The sequence below is a fragment of the Limulus polyphemus genome, unplaced genomic scaffold (assembly GCF_000517525.1).
Source record: "Limulus polyphemus unplaced genomic scaffold, Limulus_polyphemus-2.1.2 Scaffold4841, whole genome shotgun sequence".
Taxonomy (NCBI): Eukaryota; Metazoa; Arthropoda; class Merostomata; order Xiphosura; family Limulidae; genus Limulus; species Limulus polyphemus.
Genome location: NW_013670451.1, coordinates 30,787 through 45,166, shown reverse-complemented (window position 1 = coordinate 45,166; position 14,380 = coordinate 30,787). Strand labels below are relative to the sequence as shown.

General features: G+C 37.6%; 1 protein-coding gene across 1 annotated transcript in view; it reads left to right on the top strand.

The window, feature by feature from the left end:
* Nucleotides 1-14,380, top strand: part of LOC106471765 (inaD-like protein) — a gene marked incomplete at its 5' end in the record, with an annotated part of 24,700 nt that overhangs the window by 4,406 nt on the left and 5,914 nt on the right. Inside the window, 4 exons of the mRNA XM_022400375.1 lie at nt 874-952; nt 4,055-4,085; nt 5,906-6,025; nt 7,620-7,774. Of these exons, the coding sequence (XP_022256083.1) occupies nt 874-952; nt 4,055-4,085; nt 5,906-6,025; nt 7,620-7,774 (385 nt within the window). The remainder of the gene's footprint in view (nt 1-873; nt 953-4,054; nt 4,086-5,905; nt 6,026-7,619; nt 7,775-14,380) is intronic.

Below are 14,380 nucleotides of genomic sequence, written 5' to 3'. Positions count from 1 at the left end.
TATGTAGGGCTGTGATAATGGGCCTAGTGGTTACTATGTAGGGCTGTGATAATGGGCCTAGTGGTTACTATGTAGGGCTGTGATAATGGGCCTAGTGGTTAACGTGTAGGGCTGTGAATAAACAGCGCAGGATTTCAAAAGGTGATGTCAGTGATCACTTTCAGCATGTTGCCATATTATATTATAAATGTTAGTTAATCGTCTTACTTTACGAAGGTTATCTGCTATCTGTACTGTTTACTGGTCATCAGTTCTATATTCGAGATTGTGAAACATGAACTTTAGAAACTCCGTCTTTTAGCCGATGTGACGCAAAAAACTGACACTGAGGCTAAAAAATAAATAAAAAAAATTGAGGTTGAAAAAGAATCCAATAAGTTTGTTTAATGTAAACGATATATATTTACACTTATACTGTATAGAATTATGAAACATGTACACACTGTCACTTCAGGAAAATACGAATCCTTTTCCGAGACGCTTATTCTTTGTTACTTTTTAAAGTGAACTAGTCCACGTGTCTAGTATAATGCCCATTATACTTGCTTAAGCTTGCCAACTGATTGAACCTTAAAGTGAACTAGTCCACGTGTCTAGTATAATGCCCATTATACTTGCTTAAGCTTGCCAACTGATTGAACCTTAAAGTGAACTAGTCCACGTGTCTAGTATAATGCCCATTATACATGCTTAAGCTTGCCAACTGATTGAACCTTAAAGTGAACTAGTCCACGTGTCTAGTATAATGCCCATTATACTTGCTTAAGCTTGCCAACTGATTGAACCTTAACGTTAAGGTTCAAACATATTCTCATTGCTGCTTGTTTTAATATTTATTCAGTGTTCTCTATTATATCTTTTCAAAATTGACAGTTCCGACAAAGTTCATCACCGTTGAGTTGCGGAAAACCAGTATAAAGGAACATCTCGGACTCAGCTTTATCCAGAGAATGTACGTTCATGATTTCTAAACTATTCAGCTTACATAATAAACACTAACGAAGATGGATTAGATAAATTTAACTGGTTTTAATATCATAATTTAGATCACTTTTAGAAATGTAATATTGAATATTTAAGAAACTTTGGATTATAAGGCAAGAAAGTAGATATTCATTATCAAATAATTTCTGTATTTAGGGTATAGAAGTACCTGATTAACATCACTTTACTCCAAGACATCTCTACCCTAAACAATTAAACATAGACTAGATTACATTGTTAGTTACTAACTTCACTCCCAGACATTTCTTTCTTAAACAATAAAACAGACTAGACTATATCGTTATTTAACATCACTTCACTCAAAGACATTTCTACCCTAAACAATTAAACACTAGATTATATTGTTAGTTACTAACTTCACTCAAAGACATCTCTACCCTAAACAATAAAACAGACTAGACTATATCGTTATTTAACATCACTTCACTCAAAGACATCTCTACCCTAAACAATAAAACAAATAAGATTATATCGTTACTTAACATCACTTCACTCCCAAAAATGTCTACCCTAAACAATATAACAGACTAAAGTGATGTTAACTAATAATATATTCTAGTCCGTTTTATTGTTTGGGGCAGAGATATCTGGGAGTAAAGTAATGTTAACAAACAATGTAATGCACTCCGAGACTTCTTTACATTAGCAATAAAACATAATTAGATTGTTATATAACATTATTGTTTAGGGTAGGGTTGTCTGGGAGTGAAATAATCTATAGACTAGATTATATTGTTATTGAACATCACTTTACTACCAGACATCTTTACCCTAAACAATAAAAACAGACAATATTATATTGTTAGTTAAAATCATTTCACTCACAGACATCTCTACCCTAAACAACAAAAACATAACTACATTACATTGGTTGTTAATATTACTACCAGACGTCTTTACCCTAAACAATAAAATATAGACTAGATTATATTGTTCGTTAACACCACTTTACTCGCAGACATATTAGGGATGGACGGGTACCCGGTCAGATATTCGGACCGGCAGAAGTGGATTTCTGGTTTTGAGAACAATAGAAGCTAGTTTCAGAAGTTGGGCTAGGTATTGAAAGTTGAAAGTAAAATTTTAATGTTTTATTGATGATTATTCGTTTTTTTTTTTTAAATAATACTATATATTTAGATATTAAACCACTTTCTTCTGTTAGACTTTGAATATAATAATAATAAATAATATCAAGTTCCTTCTGTAAGTTTTGTCCGTATCAGGTTTTAGGTTTTATATAACTTGTGACAGAAACAACGTCATGTAATTCTGTTGCTAAGAGAATAATCAAAGTTACTATCCATTGTGTTGTATCTTGTTTTTATGGCTCCGTCCCAATTTTTAAACTACTGACCAGAAGGAAGGAAGCCAGTTAACAATACCCTACCAACCGCCATCCACGCTAAGGAACTGACTGCTATGCTTGCAACACGCACACACTTCGATATTTTGTGGAATTGCACAGAATCGAACCCATCTGTACCACATGACCAACCCGTAATAAATACATAACTGCGCTTCCAATTGTTTTTCAGAGAAAATTGTTTTATTTTTTTAGCGCAAAACTACACAATGGGCTACTTTTCGCTCTGCCCACCTCGAGGAATCGATCCCCCGATTTTAGCGTTGTAAGTTTGGATATTTACCATCTCTGAACTTTCAGAGAAGATAATTATTAAAAGTCGATTAACTTCAACGGTTACATATTAAAACCTAACCCTAGTTCTTGTAAGATTGTAACAAGAATCCTGCTTTTTTATGGTTTAAATCAAAGCTACTCAATGGGCTATATGCACTCTACCACCATGTGGAATCAAACCCCGAATTTAATCGTTGCAAGTCCGTAAACTTACCTCTGATCCACCGAGAGATCAATAATCGTGTAATACCACAATTTCATGAATATAAACGTAACTAGTATTATTTAATGGTAATCAGTATCAAACGGAAGGTTAGGTTTCTAGTTGTTCAATTAAAGGTTATGATTAGTTGCAGAATAAATAACGCAGGCCTACAATGGTTTTATTGTCTTCATTTTTACACGTTCTATAGTAATTCCTGTACGCTGAATCCGAAAATGATGTACATTTTTCTCCATCTCGTATAGATTTTTCACAAAACGTCATAATGCAAAAGACGTAATTTCCTCGGGATGAATGAGGATGCATATTCGTTTGACATCAATGTTCTACTCTTTTCTTCAGTTTGTTTGTATTTTTTGTTAACAAACAAAATAATAACTGTTCCTTGTGGTAAACGAAACGCTAATCTAAGGATTATTTTTACAAATCTGAAAAAAAAACAAGTGATAGAAAAAAAAAATTATTCTCGAAATCTGCGTGGCCGAATTATGGAAAATGCATTATTAAAACCAAAACAACTTTTATGTTTGTTTGTTTTTGAATTTCGCGCAAAGCTACACGAGGGCTATCTGCGCAAGCCGTCCCTAATTTAGCAGTATAAGACTAGAGGGAAGGCAGCTAGTCATCACCCCCCCCATCGCCAACTCTTGGGCTACTCTTAGTGGGAGTAGTGGAATTGACCGTCACATTATAACGCCTCCACGGCTGAAAGGGCGAGCATGTTTGGTGGGACGGCAGTTTTATGAACTTTAAATTCGCTAGCTTGTGTTATCTTTACATTTTGAAAATTATGTTCAGAACTTAAACTTAAATGTTCTTGAGTGTAATAGTTGTCTAAAAATAAACTTTAGTAAACGCTTATCGAAAAACATCAAATCGAATAATCTTAAGGTTTTCATTGAGTGACAAATATTATTTTACATGCATTTCCTTTTAGAAGAGTGTTTACGATTTCAGTTAAAATTTAAGATTTGCGCATTAGAAAACGTTAGAATGTCAGAACTAATCACTGTTAGTTGAGATAATTCTTAAATAATTTCAATTCCGCAGTTAGGTTGTATCAGTAGCTTTAGTTTTATTATCAAATCAGATTTAAATTTTACGTTTCATTTCGAATGTTCCCAAAATTTGTCATATCCTGTTCGTCTGTAACTTAATTTTTTTTGCTCTTGTTTCTTTTTCAGCAACGGACGTGGTGTATTCATTACATACGTGGTAAGCCTTTTCTGCTTCATTCGGTATTTCGACATACGTGAGATTACGAGGACTGAAGTTAGGTCTTTATCTACGTTCGTGGAATCAGTTGTAAATTTTTAATGCTACTCGAGGAATCCGTCGCTATCCGTAAAAACTTCTCTTCTCTTTCGCTACTCGATGATGTGCAACGAGGGAATATTTACTGTTGTTACGTCTCTGGTCGTTTGTTAATTTCCCGTATAATTTCTTTCGGATGAAACTTTAGCGACCCAAGTCATTTCTTAAATAAAACTAGTTTATTCTTTCTCAATACAACTTTGCAATACACTTAATTTCCACAGTCACTTGAACTTAAACACACGCTATAATTCACAATGATTCACGCACTTTACTTACGGTCACTACTGCGCTTGACTCAATTGTAGGTCTCTAACTCTGCCTGTCTGCAATTATCTATATGCCGTCACTTCATTTGCCGGCTTATATAGAAAAGAAGAAAAGACTAGAGTTGCCACGAACAGACATGATCTGTCTAGAATCTCATGACTTGTTACAAGCGTCACGTGACTTCCGCTGTCGTAACACTGTCAAATATAGTTGTTCACTGTCAAACAGGCAAATTAAAATATTACTTTTGCTATTTTATCGACGCTTCTCTCTTTTAAGGAACCTCAAAATCTACTCCCCCTCTTCAAGCGCATGATGCTCAGCGTTAAACTAGATGGATTGTAATGCTAAAATTCAGGATTCGATGCCTGCTTTGTGATTAACACTACCCTTCAACGTGGAGCTTTTACAGATCAATTATTTGAACCTTATTAGCAGGGTATGAGTAAAAAAAGTATCGCTACCAATAGTACTAGCAACAGTCATGCTACAAAAAGTGGTGTGCGCCGCTCCTTTCACTATTTTGAGCCGTAGCACATGAACCGTTCGTTTCGTGGTGAAAGTCCCCTTGTTTGCATGCTCATTAAAAGCCTCTTTTCTTCTTTTGTTTTATTTTATTTATTTATTTTTTCGCCGGTTTCACGTCATTTGCTACCAACCTCCCAGGTGACTTTTCGTTCTTACGTTCTTGTATTGATATGCTACCACTAGTTATTCGCCATGATTTACATGTGTAACTTTTACTTAAAATGTATGATTAAAGTGGTGTTTTTCTATTTTAATAACTTTAAGTAAAATATTTTAGGTTTATAGATTTGACGGTTTCAATCAATTTAACTTAGTTTGTAACATTTCGATATTATTAAAGCTACAGTGTTGGCATACTTAAGAAAAAGAAAACTTAAACCAGCTGTACGAAAGAGTTTTTTCATGTACATTTATTATTATTTAGTTTCTTTCAATGTGTTTACTTTGGTATGAAGTTTCTGAAGTATTTCATCTGATTAATCATAAGTCGTTAAGGACGAAAACGCTCGTTTATATCATAATTATATCACAGATAGTTGTAGATTCCAGAGTAAAGAAAATGTCTTAAAAAAAAAAAAAAAGCTGATATAATTAAAGAGAAAAAAAGTAATTGTTTTGCAATTAATTATTAATCAATAACAATTATTTCAATATTTGAATATCCTGGGTTACTTTGTAAACATTTTAATTTTATTCTTATTTTTCTCCCCCTCTACTACCAACCCTACACTGAGGACGAAGAAGTACAGCGGTCCACTAAAATTTTCAACATTTTCCCAGTAAGATCACATCTATCATATACCTGTTTTAAAACTAATTATTAACTATCAGAACTTGTATAAACACGTGGGCGGTTATATTTATTTTGTAATATTTCAGATTTATTTAGCTCTTTTGACCCTAAACTACCTATTTTACCTCAGGAACCAGGAAGTAAAGCGGCCCACCAAAATCGTAAAATTTTACAGGGAGATCAGATTCTTGAGATTAATGGACACAACGTAAGGGAATGCAATCAAAAAGATGTGGCAAAAATGTTACTGGTAAGTAACACCAGTGTTTGTTTTTTATACATATCTACACAAGGACGGATGTAGGCGTTAGTCAACTAATTAAATCGTAATAAAAAAACTTTTTTGCACATATTTGATATAATGTCCGAAATTAAATCGTATTTCTAACAAAAGAGGGTGGGAAGGAATGTCTTTTTCTGACTTAATAAAATACAGACATGGTCTGGTGGTTAGTGGGCGCTGGACTCGCAATGCCTTCATCAAATATGCTCACCCTTTCATGAGTGGGGGCGTTATAAGTGACATTTAATCCCATTATTTGTTGATAAGAGTATTCCAATAAGGGGCGGTGGGTGGTGTTCACTAGTAGCTTAGAAAAGACTATCGCAGATAGCGCGAAATTCAAAACTAACTAATCTTTATTACTATAATGAACGTAACGTGTATGTCAGTATCTATGTATGCCAACATAACTTCTGTACCATTTATTAAATGGCACAACAAACAAAAAATCATATGGGTATTTAAGATTGAGACAATTAAAAAAAAAAATAACTGTGTAACAACCATTTCTTTATAATATAACACAATTTTAAATAAAGTACTCTCCTCACAATAAGAACACAACGTTCACTAGGACTGTACGTGAGGATTTGGTTATATCTTTATTGATGTAATATGTAAATATCTGAGAAACTGGAGTTTTAAAAAAATCAATAAAGGGTATGACTTGTATATTATCAGCACAATCCGAACACTTTTCCCGTGTAGTACTTCCCAGAAAAATCAGTTTTTGAAAATGTTCACTTTTTAAATTTGTTTTCAATGAGATACGAGTACTACGATTAGACAAACAGCCGCACACAGGGCGGCGTTTCTACTGGCATAGTTTTACAATTGTAATAAGTAGCTAAAACTGGATTCGTCTTATTATACTGAATTTGTTTGTTTCTCTTTAAAATACTATCTTTAAAGTAGTGCGAGTGACCAATAGGAAACTACTAAGTGGTTCTAAACTTAGCCTATTGGCTAAGCCAATATCAAAACCCAGTACGGAGGACAGTAGGGGATTTTCATTAATATTTGCGATAAACAAGTTAATAGTTGAATTATCTTAACGGAATCAGAGTAAGATTTTTTTTGTTTTTAGTGGTGGTACAACAAGTGTCATATGCAGGTGAAGGTTAAGGTGTCCAAGTGGTGGTGCAACAAGTGTCGTATGCAGGTGAAGGTTAAGGTGTCCAAGTGGTGGTGCAACAAGTGTCGTATGCAGGTTAAGAACTAGGTGTCCAAGTGGTGGTGCAACAAGTGTCGTATGCAGGTGAAGGTTAAGAACTAGATGTCCAAGTGGTGGTGCAACAAGTGTTGTGTACTGGACGGTAATGATAGAAACTGGGTTTTCCTGATAAATGACTGGCTATACCACTGTATAGATACTTGTAGAGGACTGGGTTTACCACTGGGGGGGGGGGGGGGTAAAACTGCGTTATTGTTTAAAACTCAAAGTTGCTCGAAGATGCTAGCTAGGAACTGGGCGTTTTACAAACGTTGGTTAAGAATTAAATGTTTAGTTCAGAATTCGGTGCTAATTATGGAATAAGTGTTATACATAATTTCACCACAGAACATGGACGGAGCGATCGTCTTTCTTCTTGGTCGAATTCCATCACTGACGTCATCCATACAGGAATGGACCAGAGCCAAGCTCCGCTCCAGGACATCCACGTGGTCGTCGTACTCTGCAGCAGCTAGGGAGAAACTACAGAACCCGAGACCGAGGTAAACGTCTTTCTCTTGCATTTACCCGGGACCGAGGTAAACGTCTTTCTCTTGGCATTTACCCGGGACCGGGGTAAACGTCTTTCTCTTGGCATTTAACCCGGGACCGGGGTAAACGTCCTTCTCTTGGCATTTACTCAGCTATTTAATGTTAATACTAAAAAAAAAGCCAAAAATGTCTAAAGAGAAAATAACCACTAGAAGGATTTATATACCTGCGTAGCCAATATTAATCAACTAAGAAAAAGCATCAAAGCTGTTGCTTCTTGACTACATCTACATCCCGTAAAATAGTTTGAACTATTTTTAGCAGATTTTTGATAAACACTTGCATGAGAGACTTTTTCTTTCTTGTTGTCTTTAAACTCCAAAATAGACTAAGGGAAGGCAGCTAGTCAACACCGCTCACCGCCAACTCTTGGGCTACTCTTTACTACCGAATAGTGAGGTTGACCATTATCTTACAACGCTCCCATAGCTGAAAGGGCGAACATGTTCGGGGAATGAATTCGAACCCGTGATCCTCAGGTAGCGAGTTGAGGACCACGAGGTAAAAAAAAATCTCCGAAATAGTGAATATTAATTGATGGGGGAACTCCAGTAGGGCTCAGAAAATTTTTTTCTAGATAACAAAGTTATGAATTTAACTTTATATGCAGTGTTTGAATGAAGTATTATATTACCAGTAACCGATCTCGTGACGTGAGCTTCATCTAAAGCTACATAAAAGTAAAATGGGCAACCAAACATTTAAAAATTAATTAGAAGAACCGTACTTCAAACAATGCTCTAGTCACTTTAAAACACCTGAACATTTATTGTTTTCGGTGTGTGTAACCAAACTGCATTTTTATAATAACAAGAGAAAATATAATTTGAATAAGACTTTAATTTAAAAAGGAAAGTATATTGGATAAACTTTGATTTCAGTAGTTTTTTTAGCATTTTTAATGTTCTTGATTTATACATGGAATTTATCATGTTTGTACATTTGGAAAACCTGTACATGGTGAGGGGGGGACCTCCTAGGGAAGATTCTGTATTTTCAGTTTGTACGTGTTTGCCTTGCGTGGTGTACGGAGAGAGGAAGGAGAGGATCCTGGTGGTTGAGGATTGTCATTGATGGGTCATTTTATATCTGTGGCACTTTAACATCACTTTGGCATTGAATTCCGGTAGACGGGTGGCCTTGGGGTAACTCTCCCAGAGTCAATCGGCTGGTCCTGTTGGGCTAGGTTCAACTAAGTACCGATGTTGGACGTTCTCAACAGGTGTTGTGGACATTGTGTGTTTTGGGACAGTGCCCACAAAACCTGGCGTAGCTACATTGTTAATGTGTGACATTGTGATAGGGCTCCATGGTGGGTAGGGTCAGTAGGTACTGAATCTTTTCCATTCTTTCCTCACCGTGTGATTTAAAAAAAAACTAATAAAAATCACGTTGATTGGAAAGGGCCACGTTTAGAAGACTCTGATCAGCAGTCTCCACACTAATTTGTTCCTGTACCCCGTTTTCTAATCTTACATCTGACAAACCTTTAGGACAATTGTCTCCTTTCTTCATTCAGAAGGGATTAGAGAGGCTTGCTAGCTCTTTGAAGTCAGTTAAGAAGCTACGTTATGGGGACACCTTGGTGGAAAGATATACACCAAAACACACTGAAATCCTCCTGAATTCGAAAGCCATTGGGGATATACCTATTGAGGCTACTTTGAATTCCTCACGAAGAGTTATTGTTGAGAGGGATTTGAAGAACATCCCCGGAGTCAGAGATCCTTGCTTATTCCTGTACTTTACATCACCGCATCCACCTACCACTGCTAAGGCAGGTTATCTGAAATATGAGGATATTCTAAGGCATTTTGTGGGTGTTCTTTGACGTGTGTTCGTTGTGTCAGCAACGACCATGACGCTTACGAGTGTCAACTGTACCATCACTGCATCAATTGCGCTGGTTCTCACCCCCTCTTACTATTTATCTTGCCATAAATGGGTGGAGGAGAAAGACACAACGTTTATGTACTATAAACAACATTTCTTATCATAAGGCTCGGATGATGTTGTCCCCTGTTCCATCTCGGACATAATCTGTTGCTCTTCATTTCAATGCTACAGTGCGAGTGCAGATAGATCTTGCCGTGCCTCCATCAGAGTCTTTTTCACGCCATGTAAAGAGTCTTTTGCCCTCTGTGGATCCAAGAGTTGACAAGTCTATATCTACTTCTGTCTCTGTCCCGACCATCGCATTCGGCGACTGCTAGGGTCACTTGTTTTTCGGCTCCTAGGTGCAGAATCATTATTCGGTCACGCCCTTAGTCTCTGGAGTCTCCATTCTCTGACAGAGGTCTGGCCAATCATACCCAGGAAGGATCCATGGAGGTCGACAGACTTCCTTCTAGTAAAAACGTCGTGGTTATAAACAGAAGGGTTCTCCACTTAGTTCTCCTCCACTTAAATAAAAACAACCACTTTGATACAGTGGAACTGTCGAGGTTTCCATTCTAATTTGGATGACATTAAGGCCTTAATCGATTCCTATCATCCCATGTTTCTTCTTACAGCAAACATTCCTGAAACCTGCCAATACTGACACCTTTGGGTAGTTTTCCTTTTACCGAATGACAGGTTGTGTGATGGACGGGTTCATGGAGGTATTACAGTACTGATTGACCAACACATACCCACCTTGTCTGTGCCACTCGAAATACCCTTGGAGACTGTAGCCGTCTGTATCTCTGTGGATCGTACAATCACTGTTCTTTCTACCTGTCTCCTGGAGAGATTTACGATCAATCAGACGTTGATGCTCTCATAGAACAGTTGCCGTCTCTATTTTTCATCTTAGTAGACTTTAATGGAACTTGATCTTGCTGTTGTTAGTCTTCTATCTATTAACAACTGCGTGGATGCAGTAACTGATTGTATAATTCAAACAGCTGTTCATTCTATTCCCAAAATCTCTACACGTTTCCCACGGTATCTTCATCCATGGTGGTCTCCTGCCTGCCAGCAGGCACAGAAGGCTCAGAAACGGGCCTGGGATATATTTTGCAAGTATTCCACTCTTTCCAACTGCATTGCTTTCTAGAGTCAATGGATATATGCTTTTCAACACCTCCCCATCTTGCTCTCAAATGGCCAGGAGCTTGCTGATGTACAGAGTATCGTCAGTATTATCGGGGAGTGTTTTCCTTATCTTTCCAGCACTTCTGTCTCTTCTCCCATCACCAAGTCTCGGGCTGAGCGATCGTCCTTTTCCTTTCAGGCAGATCATCTATACAATTATACTGGTGGAACTTAAGCTTGTTCTTCATCAGTCTGGCAGTACATCAGTTGGATCTATGAGATGTTCACTATGAGATTCTGCGCCATCTCTCTCCTGCCTCTCCTGCTATTCTCCTGGTCATTTTTGACCAGATCTGGCAGAAGCATGTTTTTCCTGATGCGTGGTGCATGGTTATTGTTCTACCTTTTCCAAACCTGGGAAGGATCCCACGATTCCTTCTAATTATCGTCCAATTGATTTGAGTAGCTGTCTCTTTAAGGTCTTAGAGAGGATAGGTAATGCACGTCTTGTTTGGTTTCTTGAATCAAACAACCTCCTCTCACTCACCCAGTGTGGGTTCCATCAACAGCGCTCTACCATGAACCACCTGATTCGTCTTGGTACCTTGATCAGGGAAGTGTTCCTCAAGAAATAACATCTTGTTTTATGTTGTTGTTTTTTATCCTGAGAAAGCTTATGACAATATATGGAGGTTTGGGATTTTGTGGGACTTCCATTTATATGGGTTGTGTGGCTATTTACCATTTTTTTTATTTGTAACCTTTTTACTGGACAGGCGATTCCAAGTCCGTGTGGTTTTAACCCTTTCCCGATCCTTCACACTGGAACATGGAGTCCCTCAAGGCTGTGTCTTGAGTGTCACCCTTTTCAGTATCACGATCAATGTTATCACTAAACAACTTCCTCTTCCTGTTGCAAACGACTTCCATATTTCTTGTCGATCAAAAGATTTATTGAGCAGCAGCTCCAGACTTCTCTCACTCGCTTGTTAAGGTGAACCACAGCAAATGATTTCACTTTCTCTTCTTCAAAAATCGTTTGTATCCACTTTTTCTCCCGACAGGGTTCACGCCCTGATTTGGAGCTTTGTCTCACCATAGGAAGAACAACATCACCGAGACTAAGTTCTTTGTGCTCATATTAAGCAGTTTTATGTCCATTGTACAAAGGCACTAAACATCCTCCGTGTCCTCTCTTCCACCTCTTGGGAGTGGATCAATGTTTTATTTGAAGATCTATCGTGCCTTCATACATCCCAAGCTGGACTATGGGTCTGCTAGACCATCTGCCTTGAAGATGTTGGCCTCTGTTCATCATCTGGGGCTTTCGCTCTGTATGGGGGCTTTTTGGACTTTTCCAGTCCAGAATTTGCACACTGAGTCCCACAAGCCTCCTCTTCACCTCCAACATTTACAACTTTCTTTACAATATGCTTCAATCCTTACCATAGCATCCCACCTGGGGTTGTTTTCCTTCTTCATTAGGCTGTGCTCTTTCAGAATAGATGGTCTACCATTCCTCCTTTAGACCTATGTAAATTAGGCACAGCTGGCTGAATTGGGTCTGTCAATGAATGATGTTGCTGACTCTGATCAGCCAGTCCGCCATGGCTCGCCATCATACCCTCCTGTGACCTTTCTTCGAGCCATCTGAGGAAGGCAGATACTCCCGATTGGAAGTACTGATCTCTCTTTGCTGAACATCTTTCAAACCATTTTTCTACTCCCGTTTTTACGGATGGTTCGAAATCAGGTGACTCTATGGGCTCAGCCATGGTTTGTTGTGGCACGTGGTTACTCACGGGATCCTCTCTAGTTTCTGGGTTCACTGCCGAGTTGTATGCCATTTCTCTTGCCGTGGATCACGTAGAAGCTATACAGTACACTTATTGTACCATTTACACTGACTCTCTTAGCTCTGGAATACCTTAACGTTAGTTCTCACCCTCTTCTCTTAGACCTTGTGAAACGACTGGCTCAGTTTTCTGTCATCCATTTCTATCCAGTTTTTCTGGATACTTGGTCATGTTGATATTCTAGAGAATGAGCTTTCTGACACCGCAGCTAAATCTGTCTGTTCTGGTGCTGTCACAGCCGTGCTTGTATCGTATATGGACTATGGTCCTATGATTAAGACTCGGTTTCGCGCCCGTTGGCACTCGACTTGGGGTGAGCAATGTCAAGTTTTTCCAGATCAAACCTTCTGTTGCTCTTTGGCCGTCCTGCTTCTGTAAGAATCGGAAGGAGGAAGTTGTCCTGGCTAGGCTGTGCATTGGCCAGTTTTTTAACCCATCGTTTTCTTTTATCAAAGACTGATCCACCAATGTGTGGCCTTTGTGACACTCAATTCACAATAGCCCACGTTTTACTGTTGTGTCATTGTTACGACTGTGAGTGGAGGCACCATTTTAGAAATGTCCTTTCTATGGGTTTACCCATGACATTGGATTTTGTTATTAGCGATGGTGACACTGTCCGATTGATTGTGTTTTTTAGCTTTTTACGGGCCATTGGCATGTTTCGTTTCTATTAACTTTTTAAACTAAGTTTTCGGCATTGTTTAGCTTTTAACTGATTTTCTTTTTACATGTTATTGTATTTTACGTGGGGCATTTTTCATGGTTGTTTGGCACAGATAGTCTAGTTGTTTTGTGCCAATAAACGCCAAACAAACAACAATTTGGAAAATACATTTATTGAGTTTATTTATGTTCAGTTGAAAAACAGTATTGGAATATTTTTGTTCCAGATTCCCAGTAAAATTATATCCTAAAGTGTGACTTTTGAAGCCGTTAAACTGGCCGAGGAAATTAATAAAGGAGAAGTAAAGAAGTCTGATACTATAATATGTGTGTGGCTTTTAGACTATTGATTACATTAATTAAATCAGCACTATAAAACAATGAATTGAATATCGCAATACCGTTATCTGTCCTGGTTGTCAACTTATTATCATAACGGAAAATGTTTGTGGTAATAGCACCCAAATACGTTAGGGATATCCCATCTATCAGACAATATCCAAACGCTGATGTTAATCTAGTCAGCCGTCATGGAAAATCATAAAAAAACAATCAAACAAATAAGGGTACAAAACTGAGTGTTTATACCCACAACGTCTCAGCTTCTACTGCTTTTCACTGTCTATAGCCAGTTGTGGGAAGGAAGTTACCCTTAAACTTCATAAAGTAGAAATGAATTGAAATAAGGCCACCCTAATATTTCTACTAATCAAACTCCCAACCTCCACCCTTACAAAAAGATATTAAATATAACTATAAGATTGAATAGAACTATACACCATACCTTAAGTTATTGTATAGTTCTAACTCCAAACCTCCTCCCTATAACACGGGAACGCCGAGAGAAGTCCAGATACTTGAAGTTGGTCTTTCCGTCCTGGTTATTCCGAATATAATTACTAGAAAAAAATATTATTAGCTACTTAAGCTAAAGTAACTAACTCCCTCTTTACTTTATTTATAAGATATTGTTACGTCTCCGTTTGTAAGTTAATTTTCCGTAAATTCGTTCCGACG